The sequence below is a fragment of the Gouania willdenowi genome, chromosome 15 (genome assembly GCF_900634775.1).
Source record: "Gouania willdenowi chromosome 15, fGouWil2.1, whole genome shotgun sequence".
Taxonomy (NCBI): domain Eukaryota; kingdom Metazoa; phylum Chordata; class Actinopteri; order Blenniiformes; family Gobiesocidae; genus Gouania; species Gouania willdenowi.
Genome location: NC_041058.1, coordinates 35,101,498 through 35,116,042, shown reverse-complemented (window position 1 = coordinate 35,116,042; position 14,545 = coordinate 35,101,498). Strand labels below are relative to the sequence as shown.

Here is a 14,545-nt window from a genome sequence, read left to right as displayed (position 1 = left end):
ACTGTGCTGGTAGATGTTTTTTAGCAAAGTCCAATCGAGCCTTTTCTATTCTTGGCGTATGAGTGACTTGCACCGTGCAGTGAACCCTCTGTGTTTACTCTCATGTAGTCTTCTCCTTATGGTAGATCTGGACAATGACACGCCTACCTCCTGGAGAGGGTTTTTAGCTTGGTTGGCTGTTGTGAAGGAGTTTCTCTTCACCATGGAAATGATTCTGCCATCTTCCACCACTGTTGTCTTTCGTGGACGTCCAGGTCTTTTTATGTTGCCAAGTTCACCAGTTCTTTGTTTCTTTCTCGGGATGTACAAAACTCTTAGTCTTTAGTCACTCCTCATATTGTAGCAATTTCACGGATTGTTTTTTTTTTTGTAGCTTAAGGATGGCTTGTTTCACCTGCATGGAGAGCTCCTTTGACCACATGTTGTCTTCAGAGCAAAATCTTACAAATGCAAGCACCACACCTTCAATCAACTCCAGGCCTTTTACATGTTTCATTGGTAATGACATAACAAAAGAATTGCCCATTTGAGTCAATTGTCCAATTTAGTCCCTTTTGAAATTAGGTGGCCCACGTTAAGGAGCTGAAACTCCTAAACCCTTCATCCACTTCATGTCCATCATATCACTATGATTGGAATTTTGACTTGGCCACACTTGACATTTCTCATGCTTATATTTCCCCATTCAATACTCTTTTTATATTTTTCATGATAATGAACTTTGAACCTTGCGGCTTGCCGTAGCTCGAGTAACTCTGATTGACTGACCAAGATAACCAATCCCAGACCAATCCATGTCTCCTTCTGCCTAAATCTAACCAACCATGGCAGGAATTACACAATAACAAAACCAATCAGAAGCAACGTAAGGCGGGTCTTGACGAGCTGGTCTCTAACTAGTAACTTTCTCACGAAACAAGCGTTGAGTCGTCCACATGCTTTCAGAAAGAAAGAACGTTTCTAGAGGACATTTTGTTCACTGTTTATATTGCTGTGTGTGTTAGTTTACTCATCTAAAAAACTAACATTTTGTGTGTGTGTGTGTTTGTGTGTCTCTCACTCACGTGTATGTCTATGTTAGACATTAACTAAATGAATTAAAACTCTTAATCAGCTACTAGCAGTGTTATGAACACTGCTAGTAGCTGAATTACACTTGTAGGTTATATCATCATATATACATCGTAAATAAAACAAATGTCTAATCTAATGTTCATTTGAACTGTTCTTATGATTATTATTGTATGTAATAGTGTATTTCTATAGACATTGATTCAATGAAAAATGACTTGATGTTTGAATGTTTTTTACATGATGATCTTTTTAATGACGTCCTTTCTGTTGCAGACAAGGAGAGCTGAGGTAAAGGTAGCACTGCCTTGGGCCACAGTGTTTTAAGTGGGAGCCTCTGTCATCATCAACATCTGTGATAAACACCTACAACATGAGACATGTCCCCACATAAATGATGGACAGTTGTTGATATGAAATATTAACAAATAATCCTTGTTAGTTTTCATTTGTAATTTGTGGTTGATTAAAACTAGCATTAGGAGGACACAGTGCAGGGAGAGCTGCTGGTATGGAGGTGATGACATCATTCTGAAGGTAGAAATCAACGTTAAAACAGGACAAAGTCATGTTAAAAAAGGACTTTTTTTAACATCAGGTCACTAAAGTCTCACTATTGTTATTTTCTCAAACTTGGCAGCCCTGGTTATGTTTCATTATACAGGAAATGAAACAAAACTTGTGTCAGTGTCCAAATAGATATGGACCTAACTGTATATACAGTAACTATGTCCAGATTTAAAGTCATATAAAAACTCACACTGCAACTGTTTGTCTTTAATTTGGATAAGAACCAAACGGTTAAAAACTGTACATAAAAAGCAAAACTGAGTAAATTGTAAAAATATAAAATGAATAATAGAGTGGTTTTTATCTTTGACTGTAAATGAAGCTAATCATAGTATTATATTAATAGGGCCCAGTGGTATTAATCTGGCCTCTAGAACCATGTCATTAGGACAGATTAAATCTATTCCCTCTTTGGGTTTGTTTTCTTCCTAAAAACCAAGTGAAACAGAGCAGATGTGATCAGTGAGCACAGCCACAGGTCCTGTAAGGCAGGGCTTCTCAACCTTAGGGTCACCAGATGCCTTCAAGAAACTAAAAATATTTTCTGAACAATTTGAGCCCATTTTTGCTTATTTTTTTTAATCCTTTTTCTACAACTAAACCAAACTCACCATATTTTAACCTATTTTCGTCACTTTTTCTTGCCATATTTTTGCTTCTTTTAATGTATTTTTGCTACATTACTCCCATTTATGACACTTCTACATCACATTTCAATGACTTTTCTGCACATTTTTTCCACTTTCAAGACATGTTCAGCACTAATAAACCCTTTACACCACTTTTCCACCTAATGTCACATATGTTGACCAATTATTGTCACTATTTACATCTTTTCATGATTATTTTTTTCCTAATTTAACACATGCAGAGTTTGCGGGGGCTGGGGAAGCATTGCGACCCCCCCGTTGCACTTTTTGATCATATAAAGCACATTGAGTTGCCTTGTGTATGAAATGTGCTATACAAATTAATTTTTCTTGCCTTGCCTTGCCTAGTGGTCAAAAGGTTTCATTCCAGTTTTCCCAAATTCATTCAAAAAAATACAATTCTTAATACAATGTACATGTACTGCTTTGATACTAGCTTATTACTGTTAGTTTCACGTCACAGATGTTAGTTCTACCTCAGGTGTGTAGTATAAGTTTTCAGTGAAAAGGTCTCAACCTTTTGAGACTTTAGGTTGGTTCTTCTTCTGTTGCCTAAATCTTCTTCACAATGCGATCCTGCCCCCAGAAGTTTATGCATGGTACTGCAGCTAACATGAAGCAGAAAGACCATTGAATATACAACATTAAACAACACGTTAATGCAAATTTTGGTAGTCAATATTATCAATTATGTTACTTATGTTATCATTTTTGTATTATTGTAAATGTTACACACATTGTGGTTAGCGATAATATTTTTTTGCCCCCCCGGTGGGAATCTCAAACTCAACCTATGCAATTTTACCAGTTTAAACTCATTGTTCCAAGATTGACACTTTGAACCCTTTTTACAACTTTTCCTATCTGTTTTTATTCACTCTAATTTACAAATTTTAACCAATTTCTGTGGCTTTTAAAATCCCATTTCACCACCTTTTCCACCATTTTTGGTCACTTTGAACCATTTTATTTGTGATTAAAACCAGGATTTCCATCTTTAAGATGACTATAATAATAATAATAATAAACGTTCCTGGATAACAGTGGATATTATTCAGATGAATAAATAAATGTGGTTATCACAGATTCATAGAACAATGGACCATCATTTTACTGACTTTATGGATGGACCCCAAAAATCTCTCCCCTTTATTCCCCCTTATAGATGGTCCTGATTCTTAAAAAGATTGCTGGAACTAGCGGTTAGCAGCAAATTGGGCTAAAAGCAGGAAACATGTTGGTTGGTTTATATCTTCATTGAGATGACTATTGTTGTAGTTTGTGCTATATAAATAAAGTTGGATTGACTTGAATTTAAACAATGTTGATTTGCTGCGGCTCCGGGGGTGGATGAGATTCGTCTTGAGTACCTTACGTCTCTGGATGTTGTAGGACTGTCTTGGTTGACACGTCTCTGCAACATCGCGTGACATTTGGGGACAGTGTCTCTGGATTGGCAGACCGGGGTGTGCTCCAACTACAGAGGGATCACACTCCTCAGCCTCCCCAGCAAGGTCTACTCCAGGGTGCTGGAGAGGAGGATCCGGCCGATATTGGAACCTCGGATTCAGGAGGAACAATGCGGTTTTTATCCCCGTCGCGGCACACTGGACCAGCTCTATACCCTTCATCGGGTGCTCGAGGGTTAGTGGGAGTTCGCCCAACCAGTCCACATGTGTTTTGTGGATCTGGAGAAGGCGTTCGACCGTGTCCCTCGTGGGGCCCTGTGGAGGGTGCTCCGGGAATATGGGGTCCGGGGCCCTTTGCTAAGGGCTGTCCTTTCCCTGTATGACCGCAGCAGGAGCCTGGTTCGCATTGATGGCAGTAAGTCAGACCTGTTCCCAGTGCATGTTGGTCTCTACCAGGGCTGCCCTTTGTCACCGGTTCTGTTCCTTACTTTTATGGAAAGAATTTCTAGGTGCAACCAGAGACCGGAGGGGGTCTGATTTGGGAACCTCAGGATTTCATCTCTGCTGTTTGCAGATGATGTTGTTCTGTTGGCTTCATCAAATCAGGACCTTCAGCGTGCACTGGGGCAGTTTGCAGCTGAGTGTGAAGCGGCCGGGATGAGGATCAGCACCTCTAAATCTGAGGCCATGGTTCTCCACCGGAAAAAGGTGTCTTCCCCTCTCTGGGTTGGTGGGGGGTCCTTGCCTCAAGTGGAGGAGTTCAAGTATCTCGGGGTCTTGTTCACGAGTGAGGGTAGGATGGAGCGTGAGATCAATAGACGGAACGGTTCTGCGTCAGCAGTGATGCGGTCGCTGTATCGGACCATCGTGGAGTCTGGGGCAAAACTCTCAATTTACCGATCGATCTACGTTCCTACCCTCACCTATGGTCATGAGATTTGGGTAATGACCGTAAGGACAAGATCGCGGATACAGGCGGCCGAAATGAGTTTCCTTCGCAGAGTGGCTGGGCGCACCCTTCGTGATAGGGTGAGATGCTCAGTCACTCGGGAGGAGCTCGGAGTAGAGTTGCTGCTCCTTCACGTCTAAAGGAGCCAGCTGAGGTGGCTCGGGCATCTGTATCGGATGCCTCCTGGTCGCCTCCCTCGGCAGGTGTTTCAGGCATGTCCTATTGGGAAGAGGCCTCGTGGAAGGCCCAGGACACGCTGGAGGGACTATGTCTCTGAGCTGGCCTGGTGTCGCCTCGGGGTCCCCCCAGAACGGCTGGAGGAGGTGTGTGGATCGGGAGGTCTGGGCATCTCTGCTGAGACTGCTGCCTCCGCGACCCGGCCCCGGATAAAGGCGGAAGAAAATGAACGGATGGATGGGTTTTTTGATTCTGAATATCCATGTTCCCAAGCAGAATTTAAAGTCCTTCGTGCTCATATTCACCATTTAAAATGTCTTATGGACATAGTTTTAGCTTAGAGATGATTTGCAGAAACTTGCAATGCAAATGTGGGTGAACTCACTCTATGATGTACAGCAATATGTGGGTGTAAAAAACAGAGTGATACTAATGATTAACTTCTCTCCATGAACTCAATTGAAGGATTTTATTCACAAGTATTGTTAATATCATCGACAATTATCTTTGCACAATATGTTGCATTGTGGGGGTATATGTGCTCCACAAAGTTTTTCTGTAATGTTTTCAAAAACAGGTAATGGGCTCATGTTATCACTGATATTATGAATCAGTATATTTACCTAAAGTGACCAAATAAGTTTGGTTCCCCACTTTTACCCCCAAATAATCCTAACAATCACCTTTTAGAGAATCAGGCTGAGTCTATTATACATGACTGTTCTTCTATGTTCATGTCTGTGTTCAACCACCTTAAGCTCCAGTGGGGGTCTCCAGGCTCTGGGACCTTTATTTTGGGGGTCGCGGGTTGAAAAGGTTGAGGACCACGCCTGCACTGGAGAGTTTATTGTCAGCAACTCATCAGTGTCCGTCAGTGTCCAGGGTCCAAACCAGAGGAGGACTGGGACCAAAATTCAGCCCTGGCACTTTCTATCAGTGACACCATGTAGAAGCATTATTAAGTCATTGATGCTCAACATTAATTCTAATTATTATTCCCCCAGAAAACCTTAAAAAGGGGGAAACTTTTAATCCCTTTTCAAAAAAAGTTATTACACTTTTTTTTTTTTTAGATTTCAGCTTTCTTTTGCCCTTTTTCCTATTTTTTGATATTTTTGTCCTTTATTTTTATGTTTTGGCCATTTTTCATTCAAATAAGCTAACGTTTGCCCAATAAATACCACTTGTTTATTTTTTTCCTACAATCAAAAACAAAAACCTCTTCAATAAAAAATAAATGAATAGTTTCATTTGAACACTTTTTTTCTTTGATTAAAAATGTTTTTTGATTGAATAATAAAGACACAATACCCAAAATATGGCCCGAATATAAAAAAGATGACTTCAATTAAAAAAACAAAACATATTTTCAATTTTTTTTGCATTTGAACAATGTTTATTTTTGTTTGAACTTTTTTGAATATCTTTTTAAATTTGAATTTTTTGTTTGAATTTTTTGATTGAAAAGTTTTTTTTTTTTTTTTTTTTTTTTATTTGATTGAAAAGTTTTTTTATTTTGATTTTGATTGACTGATTGAAGTGTTTTGAATAATAAAGACACACATGTACCTACCTCCATACCCAGGACGATGGCCGGTATGTCCACCCCTGGTCCAGGGTGACTCTCCCTCCGTCCTGGCTTAACACGCCCTAAAAATACCCCGCGCGGCCCGTGGATCAAAGGCGGCCCGCCCCGGTATTCAACCCCAGCCCAGAGGAGGGGGGGTGGGGGTGTGGAGCCTGGAGAGGAGGAGGAGGGTCGGGTTTCACACGCACATCGGCCGCTGACAGCAGAGCAGAGCAGAGCAGAGCGTCTATGAGAGGGTGAGGATCAGAGAGAGCTGCTCACACCTGGTTACACCACCTGGTTAATCCTCCTGGTTCTACCTGGTTCTACCTGGTTCTACCTGGTTACACCTGGTTACACCTGGTTACACCTGGTTCCTCTACCTGGTTCCTCCTGGTTAGGAAGCTCAGAGGACTGCACCGAGGCTGAAGACCAAACCAGGATCTAAAGAGGTTCTCTGAAGGTTCTGCTCCATCATGGACCAGGAGGGTCGGAGGTGGCCGGGGGCTGAGAGCTCCCTCCCGGACCACCCACCGTCTAAAGCCCCGCTGATGGGGCCAAAGTGCGCGGACGTGTCCGGGCTGACGGTGTGCGCGCTGCTGTGCGCGCTGAGCCTGGGCGCGTGCGTGCTGGGCCTGGTTCGGACCTCGGAGCTCCAGTCCAGGATGGTGCGTGTGGAGGAGCAGCAGCTCCGAGCCTGGATGATGAACCTGGAGCAGGTGGAGCCGGTGATCCTGAGCCGCATGGACCACCTCCTGGAGCAGGTCAGAAACAACCCTGGGGCCGTGACCCCATGTGGGGTCCCCTGGACTTTAAATAGGGCCTAAAATGTCGAGTAATTGATCAAAATAAAAAAGTTACTGATTCATTTTTCTTTTGATGATATAGAAAATAACAATATTGTCTATATTGATACACAGCAGATACAGTCACATTTTTGTGGCGTCGCTGTGATTAAAGTTGTCTTATTGATGTTGAAAACAACCACAAAACCAATGTGTTAAAAAGATGCAACACAAACTTTACTTTTGTCTCGACTATGATGGACAAAAGTAACAATGTTCTAGAGCTGAGCAATATATCGAGATTTAAAGATTTATTGAGTTTTCTATTCTGGTGATATAGAAAATGAGATATATCTTCTTTTTTTAACTTGTTTTAATTATACAATCACACAGTACAAACCACATACAAGTATTTAACATTATTCATAGAGTCAAACAGCGTCCTTCTTTACTATTTTTCACATCTCTGACATATATATTTATAGTTTATTTTGTATTAAATACTAGTTTTAGGAGTCACTGCTTTCATTACTTCCCAGAACATCATGAAAAGCTCAGTTAGATGATTTCTCAGTGCGTTCTAACAATTTCCCCATGATTTTATCAGTGACTGCAGTCATTGATAAAATCATCAACTACATTTTATTTATTCAGTTCATTTCCGACATGGTTGCAATCACAGAAATTCTCCTGAAATTATTTCACATAAGGAGATATCTGTCACTTATTGCATGGATTATTCCACTATTGATATTGGATATCGGTCCGATATCAGCCAGAAAAGGAATATCGGATTTTATTGGACTGCATCTAAAATTTCTGATATCATAACCTATATAATAATTAATTTTGTATTCATTTTAGTCAATTGTAGAATACTGTAGATATTATGTTGAAGGTTAAACTGTCTGTAACCCATTGGTTAATAATAAATGGGTCAGTTTTTCTAACATTCCACACTACAAAATAAGTTATAAAAGTATTATTCGTACTGGTATCGGATACATATCGGTATCAACCAATACTCAAGGCTGCAATATTGGTATCGTAAGTGAAAAAGTTGTATAAGGACATCCCTAGAATCAAACTGTTTAGTGTTTGACCCCTGAACTAAAATGAGTTGGACACCCCTGCCTTAGGTAATGGATGATTCCATTCATTATTGGACGTGATGTGGATCAATAAACTGATTCTGGATCATTTTGAAAAATGGAAAAAATCTCTATCCCTCATTATTAGAGAAATTTAAAAAATGCATTATTCGGTTCATAATTAAGTGATTTTTTTTTTTTAATTAAATTTGACTGTCAAAAAAAAAAAAAATTGGCCCAAAAAACGTGAATGCAGTACGCTTCTTTAGTTTTGTGAATTTCATTCAGATTTTTCTAAAAATTAATAAAAATTGTGTCCATACATTATAACCTACTTGTTATTAATGGTAATATAAATATGTTCCAAGCTTTTAAAGTGTGAATGATGCTGGTGATCATTGATCATTGAAGGTTTGACTCTGATTGATTTTGTTTCATAATCATATTCAAGCTTTCACACTCTTTTCTACTTTCACTAAACGTGTTTTTATTGTAATAATTGACGGCGTTCTGTGAATGATCTGATGTAGATCTGTCGTTATTTACCTTCAGCTTGTGTTTGATACGTTTAGCAGAACGACTGTGATTTAGAGGCGTGTGTGTGCGTGCGTGCGCGTGCGTGTGTGTGTGTGTGTGTGTGTTAGTGGCCCTCCACTGACCACAGCTACACTAACAAACACTTACACACTGATTGAACTCTTTCAGGAAGCCTGTTTGCTCTCTCTCTCTCTCTCTCTCTCTCTCTCTCCCTCTCTCTCTCTCCATTTGCTGTTTTACAACCCACTGCTTTACGTCTTCACCTCCTTCACTGAGCAATAGAAACTTTATTAACGTACTGTATGTACCAAAAGAACTGTTTTCAAACATGCTTTACTTTAAAAGGTAACTTCAACCAGTAATATTAGTTTTTATTGAGATAAACGTGGTTCTCACCAGGCATGTTTCACAGCGTAGGGGATCACATGGCCTGTAAAATGTTGACATTTAGCGAAGTAAAGCTAAAGTTGTGGTTTTTTAATCTTTGTTCCAGCCTTACTTTAAAGCTAATTTGTTGAATTGGTGAAGGTTATGATGAATGTAGTTACAGTTACTTATGCTTGGTATATTTATACAGTAATGTCTCAAAAAAAAAGTAAAAGGCTAAAACTCACTGCAGCAACGCTGCCGCTGTGCTGGCTTTTCTTCTGTTTATGTTGTAGCACTTTTTTTATCATGATGTATTTTCTCACCTACTGTAGTTTTTGTTTGCATGATGCATTTACAAGTTAAAATCTGGTATCCATGGTAATGATGGCAAAGAATTGAGCATCACTATCAGTTTACCTCTTTCCATTTGAAAATGTACCAACTTTTAGTACAGCAGTAGTATGGTGTCTGTAGAATACTGTCTGCTACTGGAACATATCTGCATGATTTACATCATTTTTGCTTGTAGTTGGTTTTGGTAATATATTTAGTGTATCAATACTCATTATGATATTGATCATTGATGTGTGAAGTTCGTGTAAAGCAGAAATGTGTTATGAGTTTGAGGTGTCAGTAGAAAGGACAGCTCCACCCACGTAGAGTCAGAACGGTTCCCGCTGGAGGCCACAGAAGTTCGGTGTGCTTCAGCAGCAGGGTTGGGTTCATTATGCTAATGAGGGCTGATGGAGAGGCGTGTAAAGCTGCTGCCTGGTGGAGCGTGAGATGAACTCTCACGAGACTTTGTGTAAGATATAGAAAATGATCACTGAAACAGTGTTGCTGAAAATGTCAAAAACTTCAATTTTTCATGGATTTTAACAATTCTTTCAGTGCTAAAGGGGTATGGAATCATTCATCAACAGGTTAAGAGCAGAAGGCGGCCAGAAAGAGTGTAGTAGGTGATTCTACACTTCTGGACATCTCTGTATATATACTGTATATATAGTTTCTCCACTAATAAATACACACACACACACACACACACACACACACACACACACACACACACACACACACACACACACACACACACACACACACACACACACACACACACACACACACACAGTAGAGTTTTATTCAGGCTGAAAAAAGAACACCACCTGAACCTGTCCATGTCTCTTTAAACCTGAACACGTTTCAAACAGACTGTACTCACGTCTGTGCGTGTGCGTGTAGAATGATCTGTTGTGAATTATAAACACGCTACGTCTGGTTGAAGCTACACTGTTTATATTGGACGGTGATTAGATGGAGGATGCAGACAGGCAACATCAGGGGCAGCTAAGTGACGGCAGGGGTCCTCAGCTACATCCAAGCAAATCGCCTGTATTAAATATAGACCGGACATAGGCAGCTGGTGGCCCTCGGCCCAATTTCATGGTAAACGCACAAAATGACAGAAAAATACACAAAACAAGAGCAAGAATGTATTAAAAAACACAAAGAATTACAACATATACAAATACAGTAAGACAAGAGAAAAACACAGTAAATACTCCATTTTAAACAAAATGACAACAGTAATATACAAAATTACTCAGAAAAATATACAAAATGACAGAAAATGACAGCAAAAGTACACAAAGACAACAAAAACACGAAAAATGACTGCAAACCCACTGTACTAACAACAACAAAAATACACAAAAATTACTCCAAAAAACATAAAATGTCAGCAAAAATACACAATATGACTCCAAAAAACATATACTTTAGAGTAAAAATACACAAAAACACTACAGAAATGCACAAAATGCCTCATAACGAGCAAGACAACAACAAACATACACAGAATGACAGAAAAACACACAGAATTACTATAAAACCTCTTTGTTCTTTCCTGTATTAATGCTCAGATCGCTCGTTATTCTAATGAATGTTGATCATGTGACCCTCTGATCAAACGAACACATTTTTGTGGCCCCGCTGTGATACACGTTGCCTTTCTCTGAAATAGACGATGTAGCAAATATGAATGTGTTTCTGGGTTATTCAGATTAAAAAGAGAGTAAAACAACCCGTGTACGTCTGGAAGTCCTTTTGTGTCCAACAATTATTACAATGATACCGAATAAAAAAGGAAAAAACAGAAAGTTCCACCATACGTTGCTAAAAACTGAAGGTAGGGGGCGCCATCGCTCCATAGGGGAGCAACATTACAACGTCGGGGGCCCCTACGCTCAACAGTGCTGGAGAGAACCCTGTGTGTGGTCTGTGAAAACCAGGTGCTATATTGATCCAAGGTGCAATAACCATGGTGTAATTTGATGTGAAACATCGTAGGGCTGGGAGATATGAACCAAAACTCCAATCTCGATATTTTTTCTCAAAATTACGATGTACTATACAAATCTCAGTCTGACCAGAAGGGTTAAATTTGCATTTATTTACATTTATTATTATACAGTGTGTGCCGCTTTTAGCTTTTTCTCTTCTAAGGGACAGCACGTGTGAGTGAGTTCTGTAGTGTAGCTTGTTTAGATGAAGGTCTGGTTTCAACATCATTGAAACAATAAAGATTGATTAACAACAGAGATGAACAACTTAAACACAGTGAGGCCACGAACATGTGACTGTATCTGATCTGAGGGTCACATGATCAACATTCATATCAGCATTAGAATAACGACCAATCACAGGCATTAACACAGGACACTATAAAACTGTCTTTGTTTGGTATTACGAGTCCTTATGAGATTAGCGTTGGTAGTGGTCCATTTAATTTCTAAAACAACTTAAAGGAGGTGCAGGGAAGACGGGGATCAGGAGACGACGCGCCGCAGGATACAAGAAAGGTGACAATGAACATTCAGTGTTTAATCACTCAGCTAAATAGTAGAGGTATCCGGATCCGATATTGATATCGGATATCAGTCCGATATCAGCCAGAAAACGAATATTGGATTTTATTGGCCTGCATCTAAAATCACTGATGTTAGCTCTCCAATAAAAGTTCCACTCCAGCACGTCTATCTATGGATGACTGTGGTTCACACGCTAACACAGTAACGTACTGCTAATCACTATTGTTCTCTGAGTAACATCACATAATCAAGCCTTTTCTAACATTCCACACTATAAAATATGTAATAAATGTATGTATGATTTGTGCTGATATCGCATCGGATCAATATCGGTATCGGTCGACATGCAAGGCTGCAATATCGGTATCTTATCGGAAGTGAAAAAGTTGTATCGGAACATCCCTACGAAAGGATGGCCTGATTGGGAACGGGCCACACCTGGGTGGAAACATGAGGGAGCTAATCAGTCACAACTCAAACACACTGACATCACTGGGAGGAGGAGCCACGAGCAGGAAGACCTGAAACACAAAGAGTTAAACACAGGAGGTCTTACAAAGACTAAACAGAACCTGAAACAGACTCTGATCAACTGTCTGTGATGCTGCGTTCATAAATCATAAGGTTCATATATTTATATTATCTACAGGACTGAGGCTCTCAACATCATCACAGAATACATGAATGAATGGATTCATTTATGGATTCATTTATGGGTCTGAAATCCATCAGATATAAATCAGATATAAATCTCTGTTTCCTATAGGATGTGATGTTAAATAAGCTCGTTTTATAAGAGATCTGATTGGTCAGGACGCCGAGCTTTAGTCCTCGTTCAGGTTAGTCAAGTACTGAACGACTAACCCGACCAGGTTAGCTGTTTAACTTAAGTTACCATGGTGATTTAGCCTAAGTTTCTATGGTGATTTAGCCTAAGTTTCCGTGGTGATTTAGCCCAAGTTTCCGTGGTGATTTAGCCCAAGTTTCCGTGGTGATTTAGCCCAAGTTTCCGTGGTGATTTAGCCTAGGTAACCATGGTGATTTAGCCCAAGTTTCCGTGGTGATTTAGCCCAAGTTTCCGTGGTGATTTAGCCCAAGTTTCCGTGGTGATTTAGCCCAAGTTTCCGTGGTGATTTAGCCCAAGTTTCCGTGGTGATTAACCTAAGTTTCCGTGGTGATTTAGCCCAAGTTTCCGTGGTGATTTAGCCCAAGTTTCCGTGGTGATTAACCCAAGTTTCCGTGGTGATTTAGCCCAAGTTTCCGTGGTGATTTAGCCCAAGTTTCCGTGGTGATTTAGCCCAAGTTTCCATGGTGATTTAGCCCAAGTTTCCGTGGTGATTTAGCCTAGGTAACCATGGTGATTTAGCCTAAGTTTCTATGTTGATTAAGCCTATGTTTCCATGGTGATTTAGCCTAGGTAACCATGGTGATTTAGCTCCTTCAGACGTTAGCCAGCTTCATAGTCCAGCACACACTGGTTAAATCCCAGAAGTTAGCGTGATAAAAGAAACCTATCTTCATAGTACAGGCTGTTAGGGTATTTATTTGTGTATTTTTCTGTCATTTTGTGTTTTTTTGTCATAATTCTTTGATCGTGGATCATTTTTCAAACAATGCCACAAATGTTGACAATCCTGTATGTATACCCTAGGTTTATGAGTGAGTCCAAAGCCTTGTTCTTTTTCTTTTTGATTCTTGTACATGTTCACGAGCGTCGCATCTTTGTGATCTTCTCTAACTTTTCCTCAGTGAAAAGACTCGGGTTGTTTATTTTCTTGCCTCAAGTTCTCCATCAGACTAAGTTCAGGACTTTGACTAATTGGTCATTTTTGGATCTTTATCCTGTTCCACTTGTTGCCAAACTGTATTTTTCAGTAAACTCCTTCACATTTCCATCAGGATTCATGAAAACATGTCACCTCTAGAGTGAGCATGAGTTACCACAGAATGATGAGATGTTTGCATCATTGACGGGAAGTGAAAAGTTCACTCAAACATGGAAGTTGAAGAGGCCAGCAGGAAATTCCTCATCATTAACACCAACAAAAGACTGTTTCACTTCAACACGCTCATGTTTTTGGGACCAAGTATTCCAGGTAATCAACGTTAGGCTAAAATATTCCTGGAAATACTCGGATAACCAGGCTAAAGGAATACCGTCTACATAGAAGGAGAAACAACTTCTTTTTTTTCTTCTTCTTTTTCTTCTTCACCACCAAATTTTGGACAAATGTCCTTTCCAAGCCTTTTGCACATTATAAATAGCTACTAACGGCAGCCGTGCACACACGCAGAAGTTGATCACAAGATACTGTACGAGGAGCACCAGTAGATTCATTACACCACCACTGGTTCCTTTATCACATATCATGTGCATGTTTTATGTATCATTCATTTTTAAATGTATGTATTAATAACATTTCTATTTACCAGTTCATCAGTAATGTGACTTATGTGTTGCTCCTTTTTTTGTCCGGTAGTAAAAGTCCGCCCCCCTGTGTGT

General features: G+C 39.9%; 1 protein-coding gene across 19 annotated transcripts in view; it reads left to right on the top strand.

Moving 5' to 3' along the window:
- Positions 1-6,616: 6,616 nt before the first annotated feature.
- The window catches only part of col13a1 (collagen, type XIII, alpha 1), a 167,006-nt gene continuing 159,077 nt past the window's right edge, over positions 6,617-14,545 (top strand). For all 19 annotated transcript variants that reach the window (XR_003675658.1, XM_028469107.1, XM_028469104.1 and 16 more), the window contains exon 1: positions 6,617-7,157. Coding sequence is in view for 18 of the 19 variants with exons in the window: in XM_028469107.1 (XP_028324908.1) it covers positions 6,870-7,157 (288 nt within the window). In the remaining variant the exon portion in view is untranslated. The remainder of the gene's footprint in view (positions 7,158-14,545) is intronic.